Below are 27925 nucleotides of genomic sequence, written 5' to 3'. Positions count from 1 at the left end.
ACATACTTTACTCTTTGAAAAAAAATCTACACCTATATTTAAGTATATTTAAACAGGCTCTTGATAGGTAGTGATCTGTCTGGAAATTTCTTTGATTTGCCTTGAATCCCACATCTACCACAGGGCAAGAGGGAGAAAACATTCAGTGTCCTATGTGCACAAAACTACAATCATTTTGCTTATGAAGATTAGTACAGTTTGATAGTAGTGGTATAGAACAAATAGTTTGTTACTTTATTATTATTATGATTTTTTAAAATTTTATTTATTTATTCAGAGACACAGAGAGACACAGGCAGAGGGAGAAGCAGGATGTGGGAAGCAAGAAGCCCGATGTGGGACTCGATGCCGAGTCTCCAGGATCACACACCCTGAGCTGCAGGAGGTGCTAAACCGCTGCGCCACTGGGGCTGCCCAATTTGTTACTTTAATAATTATGGGATAAATGTCTTTTGTTTTATGTAACATGTCACTTTTCAGAAGATTAGTTGTAAGTCACTTAATGTCTTAAGTTACTCTCTTGTAGTCTGTTTAATTAGCCTTTTAAAAAGTTCCTTGGTGTGCCTGGGTGGCTCAATCAGTTAGGCATCTGCCTTCGCCTTGGGTCATGATCTCGGGGTCCTGCCATTGAGCCCTGCATCAGACTCCCTGCTCAGTCTACTTTTCCCTCTCCCTCTGTGCATGCATTCTCTCAGTCTCTCTCTCTCTCTCTCTCAAATAAATAAAATCTTAAAAAAAAAAAAAAAAAAGGTTCATTGTTCTGGTCCTTTGCAGTTACTTTTGGTTTGTTGTGTAGTATGCAGATATTAAGGGCCTACTTAAAAAGCAAGAATATTCCATTAAGTGTATACTTTTTTTTTTTTTTTAAGATTTTATTTATTTATTCATGAGAGACACAGAGAAAAGGCAGAGACATAGGTAGAGGGAGAAGCAGGCTTCCCACAGGAGCCTGATGTAGGACTTGATCCCGGATCCTCGGTTCATGCCCTGAGCCAAAGGCAGACGCCCAACTGCTAAGCCACCCAGGTGTCCCCCCAGGTGTAGACTTTAAAAGCAGTTCTTTAAAGTCTCCATTGCATTTACTCTTTGATTTTGACCATACTTGTGAGTTCCTCTTGTTCTTCCTCTCATTGGGTCTCCCTCAGAATACTGATTTACATTTGTGATTAAAGTTGGTAAAATTTCAAATTGGTTGGGCACCTTGGTGGCTCAGTCAATTAAGCATCTGATGTTAGCTCAGGTCATGATCCATCCCTGAGTTCTGGGATTGAGTCTCAAATTGGACTCCCTGTGAGGAGTCTGCTTCTCCTTCTGCTCCCCCCCCCCCCCCCCCTGTCATGAATAAATAAATAATGTCTTTTTAAAAAAATGTGGAATTCAGGTGATACATATTAAATGTTTTCTGCATGTCTGGAAGTTCTCCTGAAGGATAATGACTTAATTCTGAATTTAGATTGAAGATCATGTTATACAAATGTGTAAGATGTGGAGTATTCTGGGTAACAGTCCTTGTCATGTGACATGTAATAATTAGTAAAAACTTTAATTCTGTGTTTGAGAAGCTGAAACTGCTTATTAGTTGTGTATTTAGGAATAAGTTTTTTAGATAAAATCCCAAGTTTACCATTGTCACAGTAAGGATAGAAAGATGACGAGGTAGATAAATGGCATCTTTACTCCTATTTTTTTAATGCCTTGAAGTGCCCATCCTGGGAGCGAAAGAAAACACAAGGAAACCAAAAGTACAGAATGAGATTTTTTTTTTTTAAATCGATCAATTGATCGATTGATTGATTTACTTAATGAGAGACAGAGAGGCAGAGACATAGGCAGAGGGAGAAGCAGGCTCCTCTCAGGGAGCCCATTGTGGGACTTGACCCCTGGACCTGGGATCAGGTCCTGAGCTGAAGGCCGATGCTCAACCGCTGAGCCACCCAGATGTCCCCAGAATGAGACTGTTAACCACTAAAATTTACTATGCCTGTAGGTCAGAGTAGTCAGAGTGTAATGTCAATGTTATGTGTCTAATTTTACTGTACTATTGTAATTAGAAGATTGTTGCAAATTCCTTTTTTTTTTTTTAAGGTATTTTATTTTAATGTAGACTAAAGCAGTTTGTTTATTTATTTATTTATTTATTTATTTATTTATTTATTTATTTATTTATGATAGTCAGAGAGAGAGAGAGAGACAGGCAGAGGGAGAAGCAGGCTCCATGCACCGGGAGCCCGACGTGGGATTCGATCCCGGGTCTCCAGGATTGTGCCCTGGGCCAAAGGCAGGCGCTAAACCGCTGCGCCACCCAGGGATCCCCAAATTCCTTTGTTTTAAGGTTTCTGGAATACAGATGACTGGGGTATCTTATCTGGGAGAAGTTTCTCTTTTCCAGAGTATTTGATCTTTTAGATCTTTCTCTTGGAGTTAATGGGCTTCTTTTTTTTTTTTAATTTATTTATTTTTATTTATTTATTTATTTTGTTAATGGGTTTCTTTTTTTTTTTTTTTTTTAATGGGCTTCTTAAAGAAATGATCATATCTTCATGATTTAATTCCCTGTGTGGCACACTTGAACCCTTCAGTTTGGTCCTTTGAGAATAAAAATCTAGTCCCAGAACTTTGGTAGTTTAGGAACATATTTAAAAATAAAAGGTTGAGTCTTATTACATATTGAACAGATTTATTGTTATAAAAACATCCTAGGGAACAGCCAGTGTGAGTTGGAAAATAGTATAGATGGGAGTCAGTTGGCTAGTTTTATTATCTTTTTTTTTTAAATATTTTATTCATTTATTCATGAGAGAGAGAGAGAGAGAGAGTGGGAGCGCGGCAGAGACACAGGCAGAGGGAGAAGCAGGCTCCATGCAGGGAGCCCGAAGTGGCACCGTTCCCGAGACTCCAGGGTCACGCCCTCGGCCGAAGGCAGGCGCCAAACCGCTGAGTCACCCAGAGATCTCCCTATATTACATCTTTAAATATGAGTTAAGTTTATGAAGAAGTTGGATGTTCATGAAATTGATGTTCTTTGTCAGTCTTAAACGCAACAACTAATATTTAAATACCCATCGTATCATTGCAGATAATGCTGCAAATAAGGCATGGCCCCTCACATGCTGGGTGGGAAAGGAGAAGAGATAGTCAAGTAAAATCACTATTTGACTTAAAATGATTGATAATCAGCTGTCACTGAGGTCATATTTATTTTTATTTTTGTTATTTATTTTTAAAAAGTTTTTTTAAATTTATTCATGAGAGAGATGCAGAGACATAGGTAGAGAGATAAGCAGGCTCTCTCTGGGGAACCTGAAGTAGGACTTGATCCCAGGGTCCCGGGATCATGACCTAAGCCAAAGGCATCTAGATGCTCAACCACTGAGCCACCCAGGTGCCCCTATTTTGTTCATTTAAAAAAATGTTTTTTTTAAGTAATAAAGCTCTGTCCCCATCATGTGGCTTGAACTCAAAACTCCTAGATCAAAAGTCTTATGCTCTACCAACTGAACCAGCCAGGCACCCTAGTGGGGTCCTCTTTAGATTGGGTGGTTTGAGGAGGAAGAAAACCATGTGAAAATCCAGGTAGGAACATTCTGTGTAGGAGGAGTAGCTAATATACACATGGAAAACAACATAGTTTTTTTTTTTTTTTTTTTTTTTTTTTTGTTTGTTTTTTTTTTTTTTTACAGAATTAAAATCTACTTACTGGAATATAAAATATACACAGAAGAGCTCAGGGTGTGGTTTTAACATTCTGTCTTGACATAAAGTACAGTGGAATTTGGGGTAATGTTTATTACTTAGTTTGCCTGAATTTTAATATTTTACTATTTGTTCTGTTTTTCCTCTATGTATTTATTATTTTTTTCTGAAACCTTTAAATATAAATTCCAACATAATGCCATTTTACCCCTTAATATATTAGGGTAGATCTCCTAAGAAAAAGAGGTTTTTTTTTTTTTTTTTTTTTTTAAAGACTTTATTCATTTGAGAGACCACAAGCAGGGGGGGAAGACAGAAGCAGAGGGAGAGAGGGAGAAGCAGACTCCCTGCTGAGCTGGGAGCCTGACTTGGGGCTCCACTCCAGGTTCCTGGTTTCATGACCTGAGCTGAAGGCAACTGTTTAACTATCTGGACCATCCAGGCGCCCCAAAAGATACTCTCTTGTGGAGGTATCTTACAGTGATAAAAAACAGGAAATTAATATTAATACAGTTTACAGGCCTTATTGGAAAGTTTCCAGTTATCCTGTAATTTTTTTTTTTTTTTTTTTTTTTTTTAGGATTTTCTGTATTAATGAGAGACGCAGAGAGGCAGAGACATAGGTAGAGGGAGTAGCAGGCTTCCTGTAATGGGCCTGATGCGGGACTTGATCCCAGGACCCCAGGATCAAAACTTGAACCAAAGGCAGATGCTCAACCACTGAGCCATCCAGGTGCTCCTCCTGTAGTGTTCTTGATAGCAAAACAGTATTCTGGTCTAGAGTCCAATCAAGATCACATTTTGTTTAGTTCTCATGTCTCTTTAGTGTCCATCAGTCTAGAATAGTTCCATCAGTTTGGAATAATCTTGCTCTTTCATGGCCTTGATGGTTTTGAAACATAAATTCTTGTAGAATGTCCTTTAATATCAGTCTGAGAAGCTTCCTCATAAATAGATTGATGTTATCTGGTGTTTTTAAATTTTATTTTATAACCAGTATAGTTAAACTGTATCTTATTTCTGACAGGAATACCAGAAATTGAGGATCAGTGACTTGAGGTCACATTAGAGGGCACATGATACAAGTGTATCCCAGTACTAGTCATGTTAGTTTTTATTGCTTAAGAACAGTGGTTTCTGCCAGATTTCTCTTCTGTGAAGTTATTATCCTACAATTTTTTAAAAAAAGTTTTATTTACTTATGATAGTCATACAGAGAGAGAGAGAGAGAGGCAGAGACATAGGCAGAGGGAAAATCAGGCTCCATGCACCGGGAGCCCGATGTGGGATTTGATCCTGGGTCTCGAGGATCGTGCGCTGGGCCAAAGGCAGGCGCCAAACCGCTGCGCCACCCAGGGATCCCTATCCTACAATTTGTAATGAATAAATACTTTTTGAGAGGAGTACTCTGAGAATATATAAACATTCTTTTTTGTATGTATGTGCGCCCCTGGATCCACTCATGCCTAAATTGCAAACTACCCCAGTTTATAAACCTAAAATCGCCTGTTTTGCATTGGCTAATTAGAATTGGGTTTTTTCCTTCAAGCATTCTGAAGAGCCCTGAGTGAAATGGGGTTTAGGAGAAATTATCTTCTACCTAGGGAAATTTTAAAATTATTTTTAGATTTATTTATTTGAGAGAGAGAGAAAGAGTGAGAGCACAAGCCAGGAAAAGGGAGAGAAGCAGACCCCCCACTGAGCAGGGTGCCTGCTACAGGGCTTGATCCTGGGACTCTGGGATCATGACCTGAGCCAAAGGCAGCTGTTTAACTGAGCCACCCAGGTGCCCCTGAGAGGTGTTTTTTTTTTTTTTTTTTTAAGATTAGAGAGAGAATGTGTGGCAGAGGGAGAGGGAGAAGCAGACTCTCTGCTGAGCAGGGAGCCTGATGTGGTGACATCACAGTCATGGGATGTGGGGTCCCACAGTCATGGGACCCTGAGGTCATGAAATGAGCTGAAGGCTGACACCCGACTGAGCCACCCAGCACCCCCATTTGGGATTTTTTTGGTTGTTGTTGTTTTTAAGATTTTTATTGAGAGAGACAGAATGAGAACAACCAAGAGGGGAGGCAGCGGGAGAAAGAATCTCAAGCATACTTCCTGTAGAGCACAAAGCTTGATTCTGGGGCTCAATCGCATGACCCTGATGATTTGAGCCAAAATTTAAAAAGTTGGTTGCTCAAATGACTGAGTCACCCAGGTGTCCCCACAACACGTTTAGAATCAGATTTCTTTACTAAGGACAAGCTAATATATGGGATATCTGGATTCTAAACTTTATTCATTACTGAATCTCGGGGAGATTTTGCCATTGTCATTTACCTTATTTATGCTACTTTAGGATTGGGAAGGCATATTCCTTTCTGAGAATATACTCTAACCTAAAGATAGAGGGACAGGATTTGCTTGACTCCTGAGTCTCTGATCCAGGCAAGCCCCAGGGATGCCCTACTCTTGGTATGGGCCGAATAGGTCTCTGGGCATGGTGGCAGCTCATAGTTAGCCTGGCAACTATTTTTGTCACTGAACTAGCCCTGAAAATTTGGAAATTTTTGTCTACACATAAAGCCTTAGGACTAGTCAGGAACTTAGAGGTATTTCTTGTCATGACTCAGAGTGTATAGTGATTAATTCAAGATCACACATTTTCTGGTACATTTGGCTGTTACCAAGCTCTCCATACAGTCTCCTGGGGATGAGGGAAAGGGATTGATTTCTGTCAGATTAGGGTTACTCTCCCTTTTTGCTTCTATTTATTTAGGTTACACTGGTTGAGCACTGTGTAGGTGAGGAATGTCTGCAGTTAGGATCTACCTCCACTAGATGAGATTGGCTGTTTTCCAGGTTTTGGACCCCCTCCCTCCCTCCCTCCCTTCCTCGAGTGGGGGAGGAGGGGGGAGAATACTGAGAGGGAGATGCAGATATCCTGCTGAGCAGAGAGAGCTTAATCCCAGGACCCTGAGATAGTGATCTGAGCTGAAGGCAGATATTTATTTAACTGACTGAGCCACCCAGGTGCCCCTATTTTGGCTTTTTCAGAGGAAATAAGGAACATTTCTATTCTGGCTCTTGGTGTTTAAAAAAAAAAAAAAAAACATAAATGTGAGGACTTGAACAGTCATTCACCATAGATGTGGTACAGAGTACCTAGAAAGACCTCTAGGTAAAAAGACAGCATGTATCACAATATTGATTTAATCTTTATGATAATCTTCTTTAGTCCTATGGTTGGTTTCTTTCTTTCTTTCTTTCTTCTCTTCTCTTCTCTTCTCTTCTCTTCTCTTCTCTTCTCTTCTTCTTTCTTTCATTTTTTTTTTTTTTTGCAATTAAAAGACCCCAAGTTTTTATTATGACCTGTACATTGAAAGCCGCCTTCTTAGAGCAAGTTTTTCTTCTGACTGAGCTGTCTTTTGTGCAGGCTGTGGTAATGATTGTGTGTGTAATCTTAACCTTTTCCTTTTGACAGTGCTACAGCAGGCAGCTAATGATACGCATTAGGATTTTTCCATTCTTCAGGACAGTTCCCTCTATTCTCTCATCTTTGGTGATAGGGTAGATTTTTTTTTTAAGATCATATTTTTAATAATTCACCTTGGACTGTGGAAAAGTTAGCTATACAAACAATTAATACAGATTTTAGTTATTGTGAGTATGGGTAATATGGCCCCTAGCAATCACCTTTCTCTGAATTTGATTATTCTTATGTACCTCATATAAGTGGAATCATAAAATTTGTGCTTTTGTGACTGGTCTATTTCAGTCAGTATAATGTCGTCAGGGTTCATTCATGTAGCATGTATCAGAATTTCCTTCGTTTTTAGGGCTGAATAATATTTCTTTGAGTGTTATTTTTCAAATTCTTTTTGGTATATATCTAGAGATGGAATTCCAGAATCATTTGGTAATTCTCTTTTTTGAGGGACTCCTGTACTGTTTAACATGGTCACTGCACCATTTTACATTTCTGCCAAACAGTGCATGTTTTAGTTTCTCTGTATTCTTGTCAACACTTGTTATTTTCTGTTCTCTTTCTCTTTTTTTCTTTTTGTTTTTGTTTTTTTTTTTAAATTTTTTATTTATTTATGATAGTCACACAGAGAGATAGAGACAGAGAGAGGCAGAGAGAGAAGCAGGCTCCATGCACTGGGAGCCTGACGTGGGATCCGATCCCGGGTCTCCAGGATCACGCCCTGGGCCAAAGGCAGGCGCTAAACCGCTGCGCCACCCAGGGATCCCTCTTCTTTTCTTTTTGATAGTAAGCATCGTCATGGGTGTCAGGTTTCCCCAATAATTAGTGATACTGAGAATATTCTCAGGTGCCTATTGACAATTTACATATCTTGTGGAGAAATGTCTGTTCAAGTCCTTCACCATTTTTGAATCAGATTGTTTTCTTGAGCGTAGAGATTCCTCATACGTTCTCAATATTACTCCTTTATCAAATGTTTCATGGGCGACTGTTCTATGGGTTGCCTTTTTACTTTGTTGATACAAGTTATCTTTTTTCCTATTTTTAAAGAATTAATTAATTTATAAAAGAAAGAGTGAGCCAGCTGGGGGAGGGGCGGGGGGAAGAATCTCAGACTCTGCACCCTGAGTGGGGGGTTCCTGGCCCCAGGAACCTGAGATGGTGACCTGAGCCAGAACCAAGAGTCAGAGGCTCAACTGACTGAGTTATCTAGGTGCCTCCTATCCTTTTTTGGTTTTGTTTTGTTTATTTTTACATAATCTCTACTCTCAACCTGGGGCTTGAATTTACAACCCTGAGATCGGGTTGTATGCTGTACCAACTGAGCTAGTTGGGAACCCCAGTATAGGAGTCTTTTTTCTTTTTGTTCAAAGATTGTATTTATTTATTTTAGAGAGAGAGAGAAAACAAGCGGTGAAATAGAGGGAGAGGCCGACTCCCCGCTAAGCAGGAAGCCTGTTGTGGGGCTCCATCCCAGGACCCTGGGATTATGATTTGAGCTGAAGGCAGACACTTAAGCGACTGAGCCACCCAGGTTGCCCCTTTAGGTGTCTTTTGATGCACAAATCTAATGTCTAATGTCTGTTGGTGTTACCTGTGCCTTTGGTGTTCTAAGAAATCATTACCAAATTCACTGTCATGAAGCTTTTGCTCTATATTTTCTCTAAGAATTGTATAGTTAAAGCTCTTGCATTAGGTGTTTCTTTTTTTTTTTTTTAATTAATTATTTATTTATTTATGATAGTCACACACACAGAGAAGCAGAGACATAGGCAGAAGGAGAAGCAGGCTCCATGCACCGGGAACCCGATGTGGGATTCGATCCCGGGTCTCCAGGATCACGCCTTGGGCCAAAGGCAGGCGCTAAACCGCTGCGCCACCCAGGGATCCCGCATTAGGTGTTTCTTTAGTCCACAGTTCAGAATGTTAAAAACACTGGAGAGTCACTGAATAAAATGATTTGTTCTCTCTCTCCTTAAAAAAAAATTTTATTTGAGAGGGAGAGAGTGCATGTGTGTATGCGTGAGCAAGGGAGAGGAGCAGAGGGAGAGCAACAAGCAAGACTCTACAATGAGTGTGGAGCCGGTTTTGGAGCTTGATCCCAGAACCCTGAGATCATGATCTGAGCTAAAACCAGGAGTTGGATGTTTAAGTGACTGAGCCACCCACACACCCCCAGAATAGTTAGTAATGTAAGCTACCTGTGTTAAGCTGCTACATATCACAGTTACTATACTAGCAGAATTAAATCTCTTCTATCTTACAAAATCAGTAACAGTAGATAGTTGTGTCAGTAGGGACTAGCAGATTGAGTGCATTGGATAGAAATGTTGCTGTTAGGAACAGTGACTGGTGTTTGGCTTGGTGCGTAGAGAATGAAGTTGGTAGAATTATAAGTGTGTAGGACATAAATAGTATTTAACGGTACTATTTTCTTTTCAAGGATTTGGACGTGGAAGAGGGAGAGGGGCAGGAAGATTCTCAACTCAAGGCATGGGGTAAATCTGCGCTATCCTATTTTTATGCTACTCTCGCTAGTTATTATTCCTAATTTATTTTCCCTCTGTCCTGTACCCAATTTATTTATCCCGGTGAATCTGATATTTCTTCTATATTAAAAAGAAGAAATAGTGAAAAAGTGAGATAGTACAAATAAAATTGTATTTATTTCTAGAAATTCAAGAACTTCTATCCTTGGCTCTGTTGACATTTTGTATTCTCTGATAGTTTGTTGAGGTGGTGGGGTATCCTTTACATTGTAGGATGTTTAGCAACATCCCTGGCCTCTCCCTACTAGATTCCAGTGTCATCCCTTCTCAAGTTATAACAATCAAAAAAATCTTCAGATTTTTCCTGATGGTCCCTGGGAGAGAGGTACATAATCATCCCTAGTTGAAAACCATTGCCTAAGAGGTATATTTATACATCCAGCAGTTGTCTTTGAATAGTAAGTAAATGCAGTATTTACCTATGTGAAAGTGATAGTTTTCTCTCCCCATAGGTGATATGATTTGTTGTTTATTCATAATTTCTGACTATTTTCACTTTTTGCTACTTCTAAAATATTAGTTTTCCCTGGATTTTAGGACAAGTTTTAAAGCTTCTTGTAGAAGCCATCTGTAGATGACAGTCAAGAACAGAAGGGAATTGGTTCCAGCAAAACCCTTTGTCTCTCCATAGCTTCAGGGCAGCACTGGGCGGGTGGGGAGGTGTTTGCTGACTTTAGGTGATGCCTCTTGCCATTTCTGTTTCTTGCATGAGCTCATTGTGATGAATACATAGGGAGCAAACTGGCTGGAATATTTAAATGTAAGGTATGTGCCCAGCCCAGCAGCTTTAGGTAATTGAATGGATTTAGTGGTTTACTTTCAAATACTCTTTTGTTGATTTTTTTTTTTTTTTTTTTTTTGGTCAATGATAACCTTAATAAAGCTGGAAAAAAAAAACTTTAAATTCTATTCTGAAAATTTTAGTGACAGTATTAATTTGGCTTTACTTAAACTTCTGAATCGTAGGTGTTTAGAATTTTAATGGGGAAAAAGAATGAAGCATTTTCTTTATATGTAGATTCACTGTTTCTATAATAAAAGGACCTGGATTCTGACTTGGGAAGATAAGACTGTGTATTCAAGTCTGGTCTTAATTTTTAAGGAGGTTTTCCATTAGAGCCCTTATTCTTCCTAATATAATTATAGATATGCACATCTGCTTTAGGATGCAGAGGGCAACAATTTAGGGAAATAAGGGCATCATACAAAAGTGTGTGGAAGGTCCCTAGGCAATCCCTGCTTTTCAGAAGATCTACATCTTGATGGCCAGAAGAATTAGCTATAATTAAATAGGAGAAGGAGGGTAAAGTTGCTTGTAGTGGCTTTTAGATGGGGCAGGTTTTTTGGGGGGGGGGCAGGAAGGGAAGATGATGTATGATGATTTTTGTGACTTTGGCAATTGTTGCATTTGCCTTAATTCTTTACTTTTTTAAAACCCAAGGACATTTAATCCTGCGGACTATTCAGATTCTCCATCTACAGATGGGTGTGGATCAAAGCCAGTAGTTTGGGAAGCTACTCAAAATGGCGCAGATGAAGGAACTGGTAAGTGTTGTCCGAGATGTGTTTTATGAATTCTTAATATACAAAGGCATGCCATTAGAGAAGAATGAAAAACAGTTTGCTGTCCTACCTCTGATACTATTAGCTGGTTTTTACCTCCATAGTCTCGCTTAAAAATCTCATTGATATTTGATTTTTTCCTTCTGCACTCTGAGGGAGAGGCTTTAATTACTGTGTAAGTCAGTACAAAATTACACTGAAATCTCAGTGTGTCAGGGATATGTTATAATTTCTTACGGGAAGACCTGTTACTGAAAAGTACTCTTCCTGATGGTGAACCTAAATTTAGGCCAGATAAAGTGGTATATGATAGGGAGGTTTGGGCACCAATTGCTTTTGGAGATTTTTTGTGATCCTGATATTTTTGGATGATTTCTTTTTGGAAATTTATGGATAAATGCTTGTTAATTGGCATGTTTATTTAATAGAGCTCTTGGGATTTAAAAAAATTATATTCAATTAACTAATGTATTATTAGTTTCAGAGGTAGAGGTCAGTGATTCATCAGTCTCATATAACACCCAATACTCATTACGTCATATGCCCTCCTTAAAGTCCATCACCTCCCATCTCCCTACTCACCACCCCGCCAGCAACCTTCAGTTTGTTTCTTATAATTAAAAGTCTCTTATGGTTTGTCTTCCTCTGTTTTTGTCTTATTTTTCCTTCCCCCATGGTCCTCTCTTTTGTTTCCTAAATTCCCCATATGAGTGAAATCATATGGTATTTGTATTTCTCTGATTGACTTTTTTGAGCTCTTAGGATTTTTTTCATGATAATTTATATTAACTATTGCAATTATATTTATGAGAACCTAATTTTGACAATTCATGAATTGTAACTGCAAATATAAATAGTTGAATAAATAATCTAAAAGCAAACATCCATTTAATATCTATCCTGGTCAAAAAATAGGACTATGCCACCACCACAGAAACACAATCAGTGAACTAGAAATCAAAGATAACCATAGAGAAGATCAACAAAAGTTATAAAAATGGTAATTTGAAAAGACTGATAAAATTGATAAGCTTACTCTGAGACTGATCAAGGGAAGGAGAAGCACACATAGTTGGTTATAGAAATGAGAACAGGGATATTGAAAATAATTATAATTGTAGTTGTAATTGTAATATATTCTATACTATATATTTTAATATAATTACAATTAAAATTGATATCAGATATTAAAAGATGGTAAGATACTTCATGTCAATAAATCTTATGCTAACATTTGACATTACAAATGAACCTCACTCTTCAACACAAATATAAAAAAAGACAACATATTATAAAACCTTTCAGTAAGATAAAAAAGGATAATAATACATCATGGCTATGTTAAATGTATTCTTGGCAGTCAAGTTTCTTTAACATTAAAAAATCAGTCGCCTGTCAGATATATACCCAAGGGAACGGAAGACGTAGCTTTATGTAACCTTACATAAAGGTGTTCGTAGAAGCATAATTCATAATAGCCAAAATGTGGAAACAAATCACATGTACTTCAGTGGATGAATGGATGAGTAAAATGTGGTATGCCATCCATACAATGGAGTATTCATTGTATTATAAAAAGGAATGAAGTGCTGATGCGTGCAGCAACATGGATGAATCTTAAAACCATGCTGAGTGAAAGAAGCCAGTCATAAAGGAACACATATTTTATATCGTATGATTACATTTGTATGAAATGTCCATATTAGGCAGATACGTAGAAGTTGATTATTGAATGCATAGGATTGGGAAGGCTTGGGAAAAATGGGGAGTGACTACTAATGGGTTGAAGATTTCTTCTCGGGAGTGATGAAAATATTCTGGAATAGATAGTCATGATTGTTGTACAATTTGTGAATATACTAAACACTGCTCAATTGTGTACTTTGAAAGAGTGGATTTTTATGCTGTACGAGTTACACCTCAATATCAAAAATAAGTATTATTCCTACTTTAATAAAGGTGAAAATTCTATTGTTTCAGTAAGGAAGACCATTTGACAAAACCCAACATCCATTTCTGATTTTTTTTTTTTTTTTTTTTTTTTTTTAGATTTTATTTATTTACTCGTGAGAGACAGAGAGGCAGAGACAGGCAGAGGGAGAAGCAGGCTCCACACAGGGAGCCTCATGAGGGACTACATCCCCGGACTCCGGGATTGGGACCCGAGTCAAAGGCAGACACTCAACCGCTGAGCCACCCAGGCATCCCTCCATTTCTGATTTTTTAAAAAACTGGCAAATCTGGAATACAAGGAAATTTCCTTAATCATATATGGGATATGTATAAAACTTAGAGCAGACTTTACAATTAGTGGTAATGTGTTGGATATTTTTTCTCTGGACAAGATAAAGGGACTAACTCTTATTTTCCTGTATACAATGTAGTAGAGGTCGTAATCATTGCAATATGAAAGAAGAAGGGTTGGAAATAGAGAAAGAACTTGTCATTCCTGGCAGTGATACAAAAATCGAGATAAAATATTAAATTGATAAAGGGAGTTTTAAGAGGTGCTAGGTAGAAGTTCAATAAATATATTTCTGTAACCAATCAGCAACGAGAAAAATGAGAAAAAACATTAGTAACTTCAAAAAACATCAGATGTTTAGGGGAGAAGTATAATGTATGCAAAATAAGACTACCCCCTATGAAAATGTAAAATGTGAAATCTTAATTTTAAAATAATCAAAAAATTCAAGAAGAAACAAAGGGAAGGATATATACCATTTATATATTTCACATCTCACTGTTGTGAAATTTAGTTTTTATTGACTACATCGTTGGACATACTAATTTATGATAGTCTACCTCATGAAAATTTTTCTTGCTCATTTTTGCTATTCTCTCTCCCTCTGCCTCTTCTTAGTCTTGCTTTCTTTTGTGCACGCTCTCAATTTGTTTTTGTTTTAAGATTTTATTTATTTATTTGACAGAGCATAAACAAGGAGCAGGAGGCAGAGGGAGAGGGAGAAACTGGTTCCCCATTGAGCATGGAGCTTTATGGCAGGGCTCAATCTCAGAACCTTAGCCAAAGGCTGATGCTTAACTGACTGAGCCACCCAGGCACCCCTATGTAAAATCTTGAAAAAACAAACAAAAAAATTACACAACATGACTAATTAATTGAGTTAGGACATGGTTTCAAGGCAGTTCAATGGTATATATTATATTGTCCTATACAAAAATAATAACATCAAGTAGGTAGTAGTTGTAATGTGAAACCTGGGAAGGACAACTTTAAAAGAAAATATAGAGGCAAATCTTAGGTCACCTTGGGTTAAGCAAGATTTCTTATATAGGGAGGGGCATCTGGCTCAATGGCTGACAATCTGCCGTTGGCTCAGGTTGTGATCCCAGGGTCCTGAAATTAAGTCCTACATCAAGCTCCCTGCAGGGAGCCTGCTTCTCCCTCTGCCTATGTTTTTGCCCCCCCGCCCCCCCGAATAAATAAAAATCTTAAAAAAAGAGAGATTTCTTATATAGTGCACAATAAGTATGAGTTCTAAAAGAAAAACTTGGTTCTTGAGAAGAAAATAAGTAAGATGAAAGGACAAGACACAGTTTGAGAGGAAATATTTATAAAACTCCCATTTATTTTTTATTTTAAGTGATCTCTCCACCCAGTGTGGGGCTTGAACTTAACAACCCAGAGATCAAGAGTAGCATGCTCTGCTGACTGAGTTAGCCAGGCATCTCCAAACCCCCATTTGAACAGAGATCTGTAAACAGAATATAAATAAATGAAGAAGTTGTGGAAAATGGGTAGTGGCATTGGTTTGTATAACATTGTGAATATACTTAATGGCAATGAGTTGCACACTTAAGAATGGTTAACATAATTTTTTTGTAAAAAAGGGGGTGTATCTTAAGTGTATTTTACCAAAATAAAAAAAGATCTAGAACTATACACACACTTTGTATCTATGCCAGTTTTTTGACTGTTATACTATAATTATGGGGCATGTAATCATTAGGATGATGGATAACTTCTTTTTTTCTTTTAATTTTTTTTTTAAATTTTTATTTATTTATGATAGTCACAGAGAGAGAGAGAGAGAGGCCCAGAGACACAGGCAGAGGGAGAAGCAGGCTTCATGCACTGGGACCCCGATGTGGGATTCGATCCCGGGTCTCCAGGATCGCGCCCTGGGCCAAAGGCAGGCGCCAAACCACTGCGCCACCCAGGCATCCCGATGGATAACTTCTTATGAATCTTCTAGCTATTTCAAAATAAAAAGTTAATTAAAAATGAAAAAAAAAATGAGCAAAAGATGGAGATCCTGAGTGGCTCAGTGGTTTAGCCCCTGCCTTCGGCCCAGGGCATACTCCTTGAGTTCTGGAATTGAGCCCCGCATTGGGCTCCCTGCATGGAGCCACCTTCTCCTGGCTTCTCCCTCTGCCTGTCTCTATCTCTCTCTGTGGCTCATGAATAAATAAATAAAATCTTTTTAAAAAACTGAGCAAAAGATTGGAACAGATAATTAAAAAGGAAGATAAAAATGTGGTCATCATTATTGATCACCAGAGAAATATAAATTAAAACCATAGTAGTAGGGGATCCCTGGGTGGCGCAGCGGTTTGGTGCCTGCCTTTGGCCCAGGGCATGATCCTGGAGACCCGGGATCGAATCCCACGTCTGGCTCCCGGTGCGTGGAGCCTGCTTCTCCCTCTGGCTGTGTCTCTGCCTCTCTCTCTCTCTCTCTCTATCATAAATAAATAAAAATTTATGAAAAAAAAAAAAAACATAGTAGTAGGTTGCCACTTTTCATTCATAAAAATGGCTTTAGTTGGGGCACGTGACTGGCTCAGTTGGTAGAGCATGTGACTCTTGAACTCAGAGTTGTAGGTTTGAGCTTTATGTTGGTTGTAGAGGTTACTTAAAAGAAAAAAAAGGCTTTAGAAGGAAACTGACAATACCAGGTGTTAGTGAAGGTGACAGAGTAACTGGAACTCATACATTCCTCTTTTGAAGGCATACACTCATAACACAGTCTTAAAAACCCAACCCTTGTTTTTTATTGAAGAGGAATGAAAACATAGCCACAGAAATACCTGTGCAGGATGTAAAGCAGCTTTATTCATAAACCTTTACTGATTTTGAAATCAGATGTTGAAACATGTTAAATTTAGTTAACTGATACTTTTCTTTTTTTCCTCACTCAGTCTCTGGTTCTTTTCCCTTCTGTTTTGTCTCTAACCTCTTCCCTCTCCTTCCTCTCATTCTCATTTAGAGTAGTAGATTCATAGCTAAAAAAATAAGCAAATGTGTTTTAATGCAGAATACAGTTAAAGGTTGTCCGTTGATAGAGTCCTGGCTATTTCTCTAGGAGCCTCATAAAATGGCATTGTTTTGTTGAAAATACAAAGTTCCGAGTCTGACCCCAGCCATAATTATAGGCTCAGAAACATTATTATTTTTTTAAAATATTTAAAAAAAAAAATTCATAGAGACAGAGAGAGAGAGAGAGAGGCAGAGAAACAGGCAGAGGGAGAAGCAGGCACCATTCAGAGAGCCTGATGTGGGACTCAATCCAGGGTCTCCAGGATCATGCCCTAGGCTGCAGGCGGCACTAAACCGCTGCGCCGCCGGGGCTGCCCTATTTTTTAAAGATTTTATTTATTCTTGAGAGACGCAGAGAGGCAGAGACATAGGCAGAGGGAGAAGCAGGCTCTGTGCAAGGAGCCCAATGTGGGACTTGATCCTGGAACTCCAGGATCACGCCTTGGGCCGAAGGCGGGTGCTTAACCGCTGAGCCATCTAGGCATCCCCAAAACTTGATTTTTGACAGGAAACATGGATAATAAAAATGGATAATAAATCCATTCTTTAGAGATGGACTTTCACTAACTAGCATAGAAAGACTGAAGGGTAGTCAGAATGCTAATTTATTAAATTTAAACATACTAAACATAACTTGTTAAACATTTGAATTCTCTTTACAAGTAAGAAGGGAGTTTGATGGAATATGGATAAGGGTAGTTGAGGCAGTTGAATGTTCAAAGGCCATCTGGTTAATAGTATTTATGGTTGAGTCACAGTGGGCTGTTACAGTATGGATTGTAGTAAGTTTCCCTCTCCTTGGATGCACAGCATAGACCTAGCTTTGACACTTTTTTTTTTTAAGATTATCTATCTATCTATCTATCTATCTATCTATCTATCTATCTATCTAATCTGAGAGAGAGAGAACCGGAGTTGGGGATCGGGGCAAAGGAAGAGGGAGAAGCAGATTCCCCACTGAGTTGGGAGCCTGACATGGGGTTTGATCCCAGGACTCTGAGATCATGACCTGAGCTGAAGGAAGAGCAACCCAGGCAACCATGACACTTTACTTTTTGTGTTGCTCACCAGTTTCTCTTCTGTTGCTCACCAGTTTCTCTTCTGATGAATACCTTCATTATTTTAATATGTTAAGACCTTCTGTTGTACATTGATCTGCAGAACTGGCGTCTAATGCTCAAAATGTAGCTCAGGATCTGCCAAAGAAAAATTCTTATGAGCTCAAAGGTACGGTTGTCTAATTTAAAAAATTTCCTTGGTTAAGAACATTCTAAAATGGGGGCATCTGGCTGACTCAGTTTGCAAAGCATGTGACTTTTGATTTCGGGGTCAAAAGTTCAAGCTGCATGTTGGCCATAGAACTTAGTTAAAATAATTTTTTAAAATGCTTACAATATCTTCCATTTTAATCAAGGCTAGTTAAGGAAACTTCATCAGTTGAATAATTATAGAAACTGTCTTTTTACAACCACTTGATAAACAGCTTTTGGTTATGGAAGTGCTTTACAGATTGGCCTTCAATACAACACAGATTTTTGGATGCTACTCAGCCTGTGCTATGTGAAATAAGTCATTACAGAAAGATAGTTATCGTATAATCTCACTTATGTGGGGAATTTAAGAAACAAAACAGGATCATAGGGGAAAAGAGGAAAAAATAAAACAAGACAAAATCAGAGGGCGGCCCCGGGTGGCTCAGTGGTTTAGCGCCACCTTCGGTCCAGGGCCTGAGCCTGGAGACCCGGGATCTAGTCCTGTGTCAAGCTCCCTGCATGGAGCCTGCTTCTTCCTCTGCCTGTGTCTCTGCCTCTCTCTCTCTGTGACTATCATAAATAAATAAAAATTAAAAAAAAAAAAAAAAAAAAGAAAATATTTTAACTCAGATGTTTTGGGACCATGTTAAATCCATATTTGTTCTACTACGCTTCCAGAAAAATTACAGAAATCATTAAGAGATTGATGGTTCAATCATCAATCACGAAGGATCAGATTGTCAGTTCATATCTTTCTCTGTGAATCTTTACTGTTATTTTAAGGATACATGCAGTCGAGAGGCACAAAAGAACAAGGAGTGCCTGTTTCCACATTCTTCCTGATTATAATATATATATTCTATGATCTACAATGATAGATGAAGTCTGTCAATGATGTGTTTAGGTTTCTCACAGCAGGGAATGTTTTCAGGTTCGAAAAATCTCCCATATAATAGCATATCTTAAGTGATAGTTTTACAGGAAGTCATACTGCATAAATTCATTAATTCTGTGTTTGCCATAACCAGTCCTAAGCTCGGGACATCCAGTCAAAGCATTCCATAGAGAAGGACTTTTTCTAGGTAATACCATCTATTTATTTATGAGGCAGTAGGGTACTAGGTTTTTGACCTGACTCCAAGGAGATTAGATTCCACTTTATTTTTGAGAGTGTTCCCCTTCTCTTTTTCTTTTGTTCTCTCTACACACAAACCTCATGGTAGGTCAGATGCTCAACTCGTTTCTTCTTGCTCAATGAAAATATTCACAATCTTAATGCCTGGGGGTATAGTTGATATATTGGTGTATTTTCTTTTGAAAACCATTTTCTCTGGGTATGTATATATAGTTTACAGTAATGGGCCTGTAACTTCTACAGGATCTCTGAATACTAAAGTCAGCATTTTTGGACACAAATGCTTTTTCCTTAAAGCACTTAATTACTTGATAGATGTTTATTATGTAACAATTGTTTGAACAGATCTGCTCTACCTAATCAAGAGTTATAGCACCATACTTTATGTGAGCAGGACTGATCTTTGGTAGAGATCTATTAGGAAACCACAGAAATTGCTTTGTGGATAGTACCCAGGTAAGTTGGTATTTGACAACATGACATTTTATTGAGTATAGATCAGAAGCTTCCTGTTTCTTGGATTATAAAGTAAATTACTAATGAGATACATGGCACATCTTATGCAGTATACAACAGAATTATTTGAAGAAAGACAATATTTGGTATTGTGATGTAAGCTATAATTATTATCAACAGGAGCCTGGAAGAATTCTGTGGAAGAGTGGACAACAGATGACTGGACTGAAGATGTAAGTATTTAGCTTCAGGTTAGATCTATCTTCTTTTTGGTTTCTGATAGGGGCATGTGTTCTTTGAAGAAAGCTGGAGATACCTTACAGTTGTTCATGGTTCCTTTTCAGACATCAGTGATTATCATGTTTTTTAGAAAATGCTTCTTAGAAGGAGGTTGGTGTTTTGAGGTTTTTAAGAAACTTGTTTTTAAAGCATCCACTTAAAAATGACCAGTTGTAAAATAAGACTGAAATAATTTTTATGGTCTTATCTCTTGTTCTTTCTTTAAAAATTTAAAAAATTTTATTTGAGAGTGAGAGTGCTCAAGTGTGGGAAGGGACAGAGGGAGAGGAATAAGCAGGCTCCCCGCTGAGTGGAAAGTCCAAAGTGGAGCTCACTCCCAGGACCCTGAGATCATGACCTGAGCGAAAGTCAAATGCTTAACCGACTGAATTACTCAGGTGCCCCTTGTTTGTTCTGATAACCAACTGATGCTGTTGCCCTGGCCTGTGAAAATTTATTTTTTTTTAAATTTTTATTTATTTATTTATTTATGATAGTCACACACAGATAGAGAGAGAGAGGCAGAGACACAGGCAGAGAGAGAAGCAGGCTCCATGCACCGGGAGCCCGACGTGGGATTCGATCCCGGGTCTCCAGGATCGCGCCCTGGGCCAAAGGCAGGTGCCAAACCGCTGCGCCACCCAGGGATCCCTGAAAATTTATTTTTTATAGCATTTTTATTAAAGGAGACTGTAGTGTTTGGGTCACAGCTGAAATTAACCTGAATATGTGAATCTGGTTCTAGCCCCAACCCCTTCTTCCTAAAACTAGATGAGCTCTTTTTATATTCATTTATTCCATAGACATTTTTCAGTGTACCACACTAGCCTCTGGGTAGTGTTCATTTATAACTCTGGGATTAGCATAAGATATTCTTTGATCAAAAAGATTTAACTTAAAAAAGAAAATGTAACTGAACTAGAATCCCTTTACCACATTTTATACCATTTTTCTCTTTGACTCTCAAGGTCTAGAACATGTGTATACACATGATAAAGAGCAGGACATTACATGGGAGAGAATAAAGGGGTTATAAGGATTGACCTTTATTTATTTAAATGATGGGTTTTAAATTTATTTTCAAGTAATCTCTCCATCCAGTATGGGGTCTAACTCACAACCTCAAGATCCAAGAGTTGCTTCTTTACCAACTGAGCTAGCGAGGTACCCCAACTATTGACCTTTAATACCATGCAAGTAGCCCAGACTTCAAATTTTTTTTCTTTGAATTATTTCCGATCTCCTTTACCATTTTGTTTTCATAAGTATATTTTTATTTATTTAATATTATTTTATAAGTATATGTATATAAAGATTTTTATTTATTTGCGAGAAAGCATAAGCAGGGGGAGGAGTAGAGGGAGAGGGACAAATGGACTTCTAGGACCCTGAGTTTATGACCTGAACTGAAGCCGAATTCAGATGCTTAATGGATTGAGTCACCTAGATACAAGTGTATTTTTAAAGAAGTGAACAGCAGTTATGCCACCCCTGCCCTGCAGTGAAGCAGTATTATGTTTGGTTTGTTAGAGAGCAAACTGGGTAGAGTATGAGGAAGGAAGACAGTAGAGATGTTTGAGTATAATGTCACACAGCTCTGTTCTACTGGTACTATGAAGAGGCTGGACTAGATGGGTGGTTATTTGAATCAATGGAGGGATGGGTACCAGTGCTGAAGGAGGACACATTGAGCAGCCTATGGGCATTTTACCTTATTTCAGAGTTGTCCAACATTTAAATGTTTTGTATTACTAGAATTTTTGCTAAGAGTTTGTTGGGAGAAAAGAATATTTCCAGTGCTAGAAGCTTTAGCTTTCCTTGGCTCCTGTCTGGGTGAGCAGGCAGGCTAGAAAATTAGCAGGAGAGGGGCGCTTGGGTGGTTCAGTTGGTTAAGCACCTGCCTTTGGCTCAGGGTCATGATCCTGGGGTCCCCAGATTGAGTTCCACACCAGGCTCCCTGTTTAGTGGGGGAGTCGGCTTCTCCCTCTCCCTCTGCCCTTCTGCCTGTTCTGCTCTTGATTAAATAAATAAAAAATCTTAAAAAAAAAAAAAAAAAAAGAAAATTAGCAGGGGATCAGAATGCAAAAGGTCCGTATTCAAATTCTAGCTAAGCTGACCTATTGACTTTAATGCATCTTACTGAGCCTTCTCTTTTGTCAGTGTAATGAATATCATAACAATTGTCCTGCCTAACTCAACTGCGTTTTTCTGTGGGTCAGATGAGGGTCTTTCAGTTAATGTTGCTAACAAGCAGTTCAAATGTACACAGAGAGTTTAATATTCTACTGGAAAGCCCATATTATATCACAATATAATTTATAATTAGTGAAAATAATTAACATAGGAAATTTGGATGTATTCTTTCAAAAATTAAAAAAATCAAATCTTTTCTGAGATGGTATAAAATAATGCTTGAAACATCCGTAGTCTAAGGTATAAATTTAAAATTCCTTGTGGAGCTTAGATTAATGACTAATAGGTTGCCTGTGTGGCTCAATCAATTAAGTGTCCAACCCTTGGTTTTGGCTGAGGTCATACCAGGGTGGCGAGATCGAGCCCCGTGTCGGGCTCCACATCCAGCAGGTATCTATTTGAGATTCTCTCCCCGCCCCACCTTGTACCCATGCTTTCTCTCTCACACAGAAATAAATAAATCTTAAAAAAAAAAAAATCTTAAAAAAAAAGAAACAGTAACTATTATTAGCCTTTCCCTCCCCACTCCTTTTTTTCCCCGTTTAAGTAATTTTGGGACCCAATGTGGGACTCAAACCTGCAATCCTGAGATCAAAGGGTTGCATGATCTATTGACTGAGCCAGCGAGGCTGCCCCTAGAGGCAACCACTTTAAATAAATTTTATGTATTTTCTTCTGATTTTTTCTTTTCATAAATCTTAAAATATGTCTTGTGTCTCTTGAAATCTGAGAATGCTTACTTTCTACATATTTTTTTAAAGTGTTTTTGTTTTTAAGTAGCTTCCACACCCAACATGAGGCTTGAACTCACAACACTGAGATCAAGAGTCACATTTTTACTGATTGAGGCAGCAGCTGCCCCTCTCTCTTTTTAAAAAAATAAAGAGGAAACAATTTAAGTTTCTGTGTTCCACCAAGGTTAGATATGATGTCAGTGATTTAATGTGGTTCTCTTTTGCTTTGAACTGATTAATATTTTTGCGGCTTTGGATCTACTTTACCACTGCTTTTTAGTTATTCCTTTATTGCTTTACTCTGTTACGGAGTCTTATATATAAAATAGAGTAAAGGTAAAAATGATTTCTTTGGGGCTCTTTAAGATACCTTGTAACAGGGTGCAGTGTAAGCCCTTCTTGTTGAAACAGTAAACTATTCACTTTTTGTTTTTATAGAAGATGAACACCTACTGGCTGCTCTGCCTGAATATTAGTGTGTGAAGCAACCTGATTTTTATGCAGTGTTTCAGAGTTCTGAGACTGTTAGAGTTGATAAGTACTAGAGCAGTCTTTAAAAAGGATAAACTGGCCATGTCTCTGCCGCTGTATGTTTCTCATGAATAAATAAGTAAAATCTTAAGTGATAATGACAAGTAAATTTTTTTTATGTATTTCCTTTGACTACTTTTTGGTTGAGGTATAATGAGAGTATTGATGACTAAAAATTGTCAGAAATTTGATAAATTTTTGGTTTTATGTTCTATAAAATAAGAGCAAAGTATTTTTTTATTCCTTTCCTTATAGCTTTCTGAAACAAAGGTCTTCACTGCCTCAGCTGTTCCAGCAGAGAATCATGTCACACCTGGGCAAAGGTAAATAATTTTTGTCACCTTTTGTTTGTTATTCAAAGCAATAATTTAAATTTCTTGCTCAGGAGATTTATTTGGGGGCTCAGGTCTTTTTTTTTTCCCTTTGCTTAAATCTTTCAGTTTGTTGTCTTTTCCTTCTAAGAATTTGTTTTATCCGTAACCATCCTTGTGAGCTAACAGAGCCTCCATCATTTTCTAATTATTGTATCCAGTGGTGAATTAAAATAGCAGTTATGTTTGGGATTTCTTATCATTTGTGATAGAGATTATGTTAAACCTATTTTATTTAACTTAATTTTTTTTAAGATTTTGTTTTTAAGTAATCTCTACCCAATGTTGGGCTTAAACTCACAACCCCAAGATCAAGAGTTGCAGGCTTCACTGCCTGAGCCAGCCCAGTACCCCTGTTAAACTTAATGACTGTTCCTTTTTACTTTTGTAAATATGTTGGTTTTTTTTGACACATCAACCTAATGGAGAATATTCTTTGGTTTCTGTGTATAATACCATTTATTTAGATCTTCTAAGGGTAATACAAACTTCTCATTTTATATGGGCCTAATAGTTTTATTAATTTTTATTTTTTTGACATGGCTTATATTTTTATGTTTTTATTTTTATTTTGTTAAAAAGATTTTATTTATTTATTTATTCATGAGAGACACAGAAGGAGAGGAAGAGATATAGGCAGAGGGAGAAGCAGGTTCCCGATGGGTAGCCAGATGTGGGACTTGATCCTGGGACCTGGGGATCATGACCTGAGCTGAAGGGAAATGCTTAACCAACTGAGCCACCCAGGTGCCCCAGGCTCTACTAGTTTTTATCTAGCCTTCTAGATTACAGAAAATAAAGGCGTTTACAGGAAAATAAAAACACTGTTTTTATGTACAGTACTGAATTCTTAACTTTTTTTTTTTTAAGATTTTATTTCTTTATTTGAGGGAGAGACAGATAGTGACAGAGATAGCACAACTGGGGAGGAGAGTGAGAAGCAGGCTCCCACTGAGCAGGGAACCTGGGATCATGACCCAAGCCAAAGACAGATGCTCAACCAACTGAGCTACACACAGGTGCCCCCAGAACTGAATCCTTAAAAAGCATTCATTTATATCCTAGTTTCTGCAATAATTTAAAAAACCTTTGATTATAGTCTCAAATGCAATGATTTAGGAGTGTGAAGGCCTTTCTAGGTATGACACCTGAGAATTGAAAGACATTTTGATCTTAACATGCTTGATTTCTTGCTAAATGAGATGATTATAAAACTTTGTTACAGGGAAATAATAATGATCAAAGGGTTTATGAATTGCTTAAATTTATTTAGATGGCTAAAACTTACTCATTATATTGATTACTCAGTGACTTTCATAGGAATATTTTCATTAAAAAAAGGGGGGACACCCAATGGCTCAGTGGTTAAGCGCCTGCCTTCGGCCCAGGGCATGATCCTGGAGTCCCAGGATTGAGTCCCACATCAGGGTCCCTGCATGGAGCCTACTTCTCTCTCTGCCTCTGTCTCTGTGTCTTTCATTAATAAATAAACAAAAATTAAAAAAAAAAAAAAATGAAGCCCCGTCCCTTGTTCACTGAAACAGGAGGAAAGGATGGGACCAGAGATCGCAATTGGGCATGGGAGGGCATTTAAAAAAAAAAAGAAAGAAAAAATAGACTTTAATGGTTATTTTTCAGAAGACAATGCTGTACTATTTTTAGGCATTTATCTTCTCTTTTGGAATAGAGTGTGCTGTGTTTTTTGTGATAATATAGCTTTTGAGATATGTTATATATGCTACGACTACTCTGAATTTATATCCCCAGAATTAGGAAATCATTAGTTAGAACGTTACCCTGAGATCCAAAATTCTTGTCTGGGACTTCAACTGGTTATGGGAAGGTAAGAGTGGGTAGTGCATAAGGAAAGGAGCTCAGGTCTAGGAACTTTATTCTTTATCAGATAGTAGTGGGCCTTGAATTATTTGACCTCCCAGGATCTGCTTCACTGGCATGGTAAACATTTTGGACAGGAGATCTGACTGGAAACTGGCCTTTGAAAGGGTTTAATGGAGCAAATTACCATGTTAATCCAGAGCACCTTGCAGGTATTGTGGAGAAGAGTTAGTAATTCACTTACATGTCGGGTACTATATAAATCTAGAGGATCATTTCTTCTTCCTTGTGCTTTTAGGTTTTCAGGCCATGATTCTCAAGTTGCAGTGTCTGTTCTTCTGGGGGCATTAACAAGAGTTGTAGTTAACAGAGTACTTATTAATATAGTGTGCATTTTCCCCCTGAATATATAAGAGAAAATTATTGGAGATTTAAATAAACTTAAATATATTATAGCTTTGAATGTAGAACTTAAGGGGATGTTTATGATAAATGGGAAACAGCTTGAATTATCTACTATGGCTGTGGTTCTCATTCCTCCAAAATAGGGATTCACTTTCCTTGAGGCAATTTAAGAAACAATTGGTTCCAAGTAGTGAATGGAGCAAAATATTCTACAGTAAATTATCCAAGCTTCAGAGAATTGTTTATTTACTCATTTGCTTCAGGTTTCAAATCAGTTGTTATTGTGCTATTTCTGTGGAAATGTCTTGATGCACCGTTTCATTTCTCTTCTTTGCCAGGCCTTGGCTTTAGTGTCTGTCTGTGGCTTCGTATGCTTTTTTTTTTTCTTTTTCCGATTGATGCAGTCCTTTTGACTCCTTTAAATTCCAGTTTCCAAAGATTTTCGTCACATAGATTATTTTTTAACATGAATTTACTTTATATTGTTTCACTTCTCAAATTCATTATTGGTAAGATTTGCTTTTGACTCGTTCCTCATTTGCTTTTTGTCTGCTTAGCATTGATCTGGTAGCCTTGCTCCAGAAGCCTGTTCCTCCCAGTCAAGCCTCAGAAGTCAACTCCTTTGAAACTTCCCAACAGCAGGGCTTTGGTCAAGCTCTTGTCTTCACAAATTCTCAGCACAACAATCAGATGGCACCAGGGACTGGCAGCTCCACTGCTGTCAACTCCTATTCTCCTCAGAGTCTGGTAACTCACTTTTATTTTAGTATGGGATTTGAAGGAATGTACCCCTAAGCAAATGCATTGTAGAATAACACATGCCTTATAATTATTTTCAAAATATAAAAGTATAGTAAATCTCGTCTGGAAAACAATGATGTGATAATTTCCAAGCACATATCTGATGATTCCATGTGGAATTCAGCTACTCTGAGTTTTCTGGACAAAGATAAAAAATATTTCCTTATGATTTGTTGAAATCTTTTAAGTTGTAATCACTCAGGCATCTCATATTAATTTTTTCTTGGATTTTGTTTTAAAGTCTGTTACTTATATTAAAATTTTCATTTGTTTCCCAGTTTAGTTAAATTCAAATGTTTGTCAGTATTGGCTTGCTAAAATCATGCAAAAACAGTTCTTTCCAAGTCTGCCTAGATGCTTATATTTTTTGCATTTTTTTTTTTTGTTATTCATAAAATTAGTGTATTTTTCTTAAAATGCCACTCTGTAATGGAGACCCTTATAATATGGATGTTTTCATTAAAACCAGGGCATCTACTGCTTGTATATCTGGCTTTAACTTCGCATGAGAATTTAGTTTCTATCAGAAGGGACTCCAGGAACTGGTAGAGAAGGATATGAAGATAGGCTGAAAGGAATAAAATCTTAGATCGTAGAATGTGAAAGAATGTAACTGCAGAATGGTAAAGTGAAGGCCCCAGCTATAGGTAGTTCTCAGTTGATATTGGGGGATGTGGGTGGAGGATAGGAATACCTCCATATACAGATCAGCAGCTTTCACTAGTGGTAATTATTTTGGCTCATGCTTTGCTGTGTTTTGCCTGAAATATGTGGTTGAGAAACAATTTCTTATGAAATATGATCTAATCTTTCCCCCTGCTTGACTCAAAAATCATTTGCTGAACCCTAATAGAGAATTAAATATGTAAACTTTTCATTGCTGTCTTCTACTCTGCACAGACATGTCATGTCGTGTATAACTGGTTTGGGAACTTGACATTTTTAGTGTTATTGATATAATTACATATGAGACGGTATCAGTTCATGAAGTAAATAGGACAGCCCAAGGCATGAGAGGGTCTAATAATGCCTCAGTTTTTTTTTTTTTTTTTTTTTTTTTTATTGGTGTTCAATTTACTAACATACAGAATAACACCCAGTGCCCGTCACCCATTCACTCCCACCCCCCGCCCTCCTCCCCTTCTACCACCCCTAGTTCGTTTCCCAGAGTTAGCAGTCTTTATGTTCTGTCTCCCTTTCTGATATTTCCCACACATTTCTTCTCCCTTCCCTTATTTTCCCTTTCACTATTATTTATATTCCCCAAATGAATGAGAACATATAATGTTTGTCCTTCTCCGACTGACTTACTTCACTCAGCATAATACCCTCCAGAATGCCTCAGTTTTTTTAAATTTAATTTTTAAAAAAGTAAT

General features: G+C 37.8%; 1 protein-coding gene and 1 non-coding gene across 8 annotated transcripts in view; both read left to right on the top strand.

The window, feature by feature from the left end:
- The window catches only part of UBAP2 (ubiquitin associated protein 2), a 123036-nt gene that overhangs the window by 68741 nt on the left and 26370 nt on the right, over positions 1–27925 (top strand). For all 7 annotated transcript variants that reach the window (XM_077912304.1, XM_077912302.1, XM_077912301.1 and 4 more), the window contains 5 exons: positions 9609–9663; positions 11156–11259; positions 19580–19632; positions 23392–23459; positions 26306–26495. In XM_077912304.1, the coding sequence (XP_077768430.1) occupies positions 9609–9663; positions 11156–11259; positions 19580–19632; positions 23392–23459; positions 26306–26495 (470 nt within the window). The remainder of the gene's footprint in view (positions 1–9608; positions 9664–11155; positions 11260–19579; positions 19633–23391; positions 23460–26305; positions 26496–27925) is intronic.
- On the top strand, positions 26611–26693 carry LOC144322853 (small nucleolar RNA SNORD121A). The gene has a single exon (XR_013388467.1). It is a non-coding gene; the product is annotated as a small nucleolar RNA SNORD121A (small nucleolar RNA).

The sequence above is a fragment of the Canis aureus genome, chromosome 10, assembly GCF_053574225.1.
Source record: "Canis aureus isolate CA01 chromosome 10, VMU_Caureus_v.1.0, whole genome shotgun sequence".
Taxonomy (NCBI): domain Eukaryota; kingdom Metazoa; phylum Chordata; class Mammalia; order Carnivora; family Canidae; genus Canis; species Canis aureus.
The sequence above is the reverse complement of the archived record's forward strand: the minus strand, read 5'-3'. Positions and strand labels throughout refer to the sequence as shown.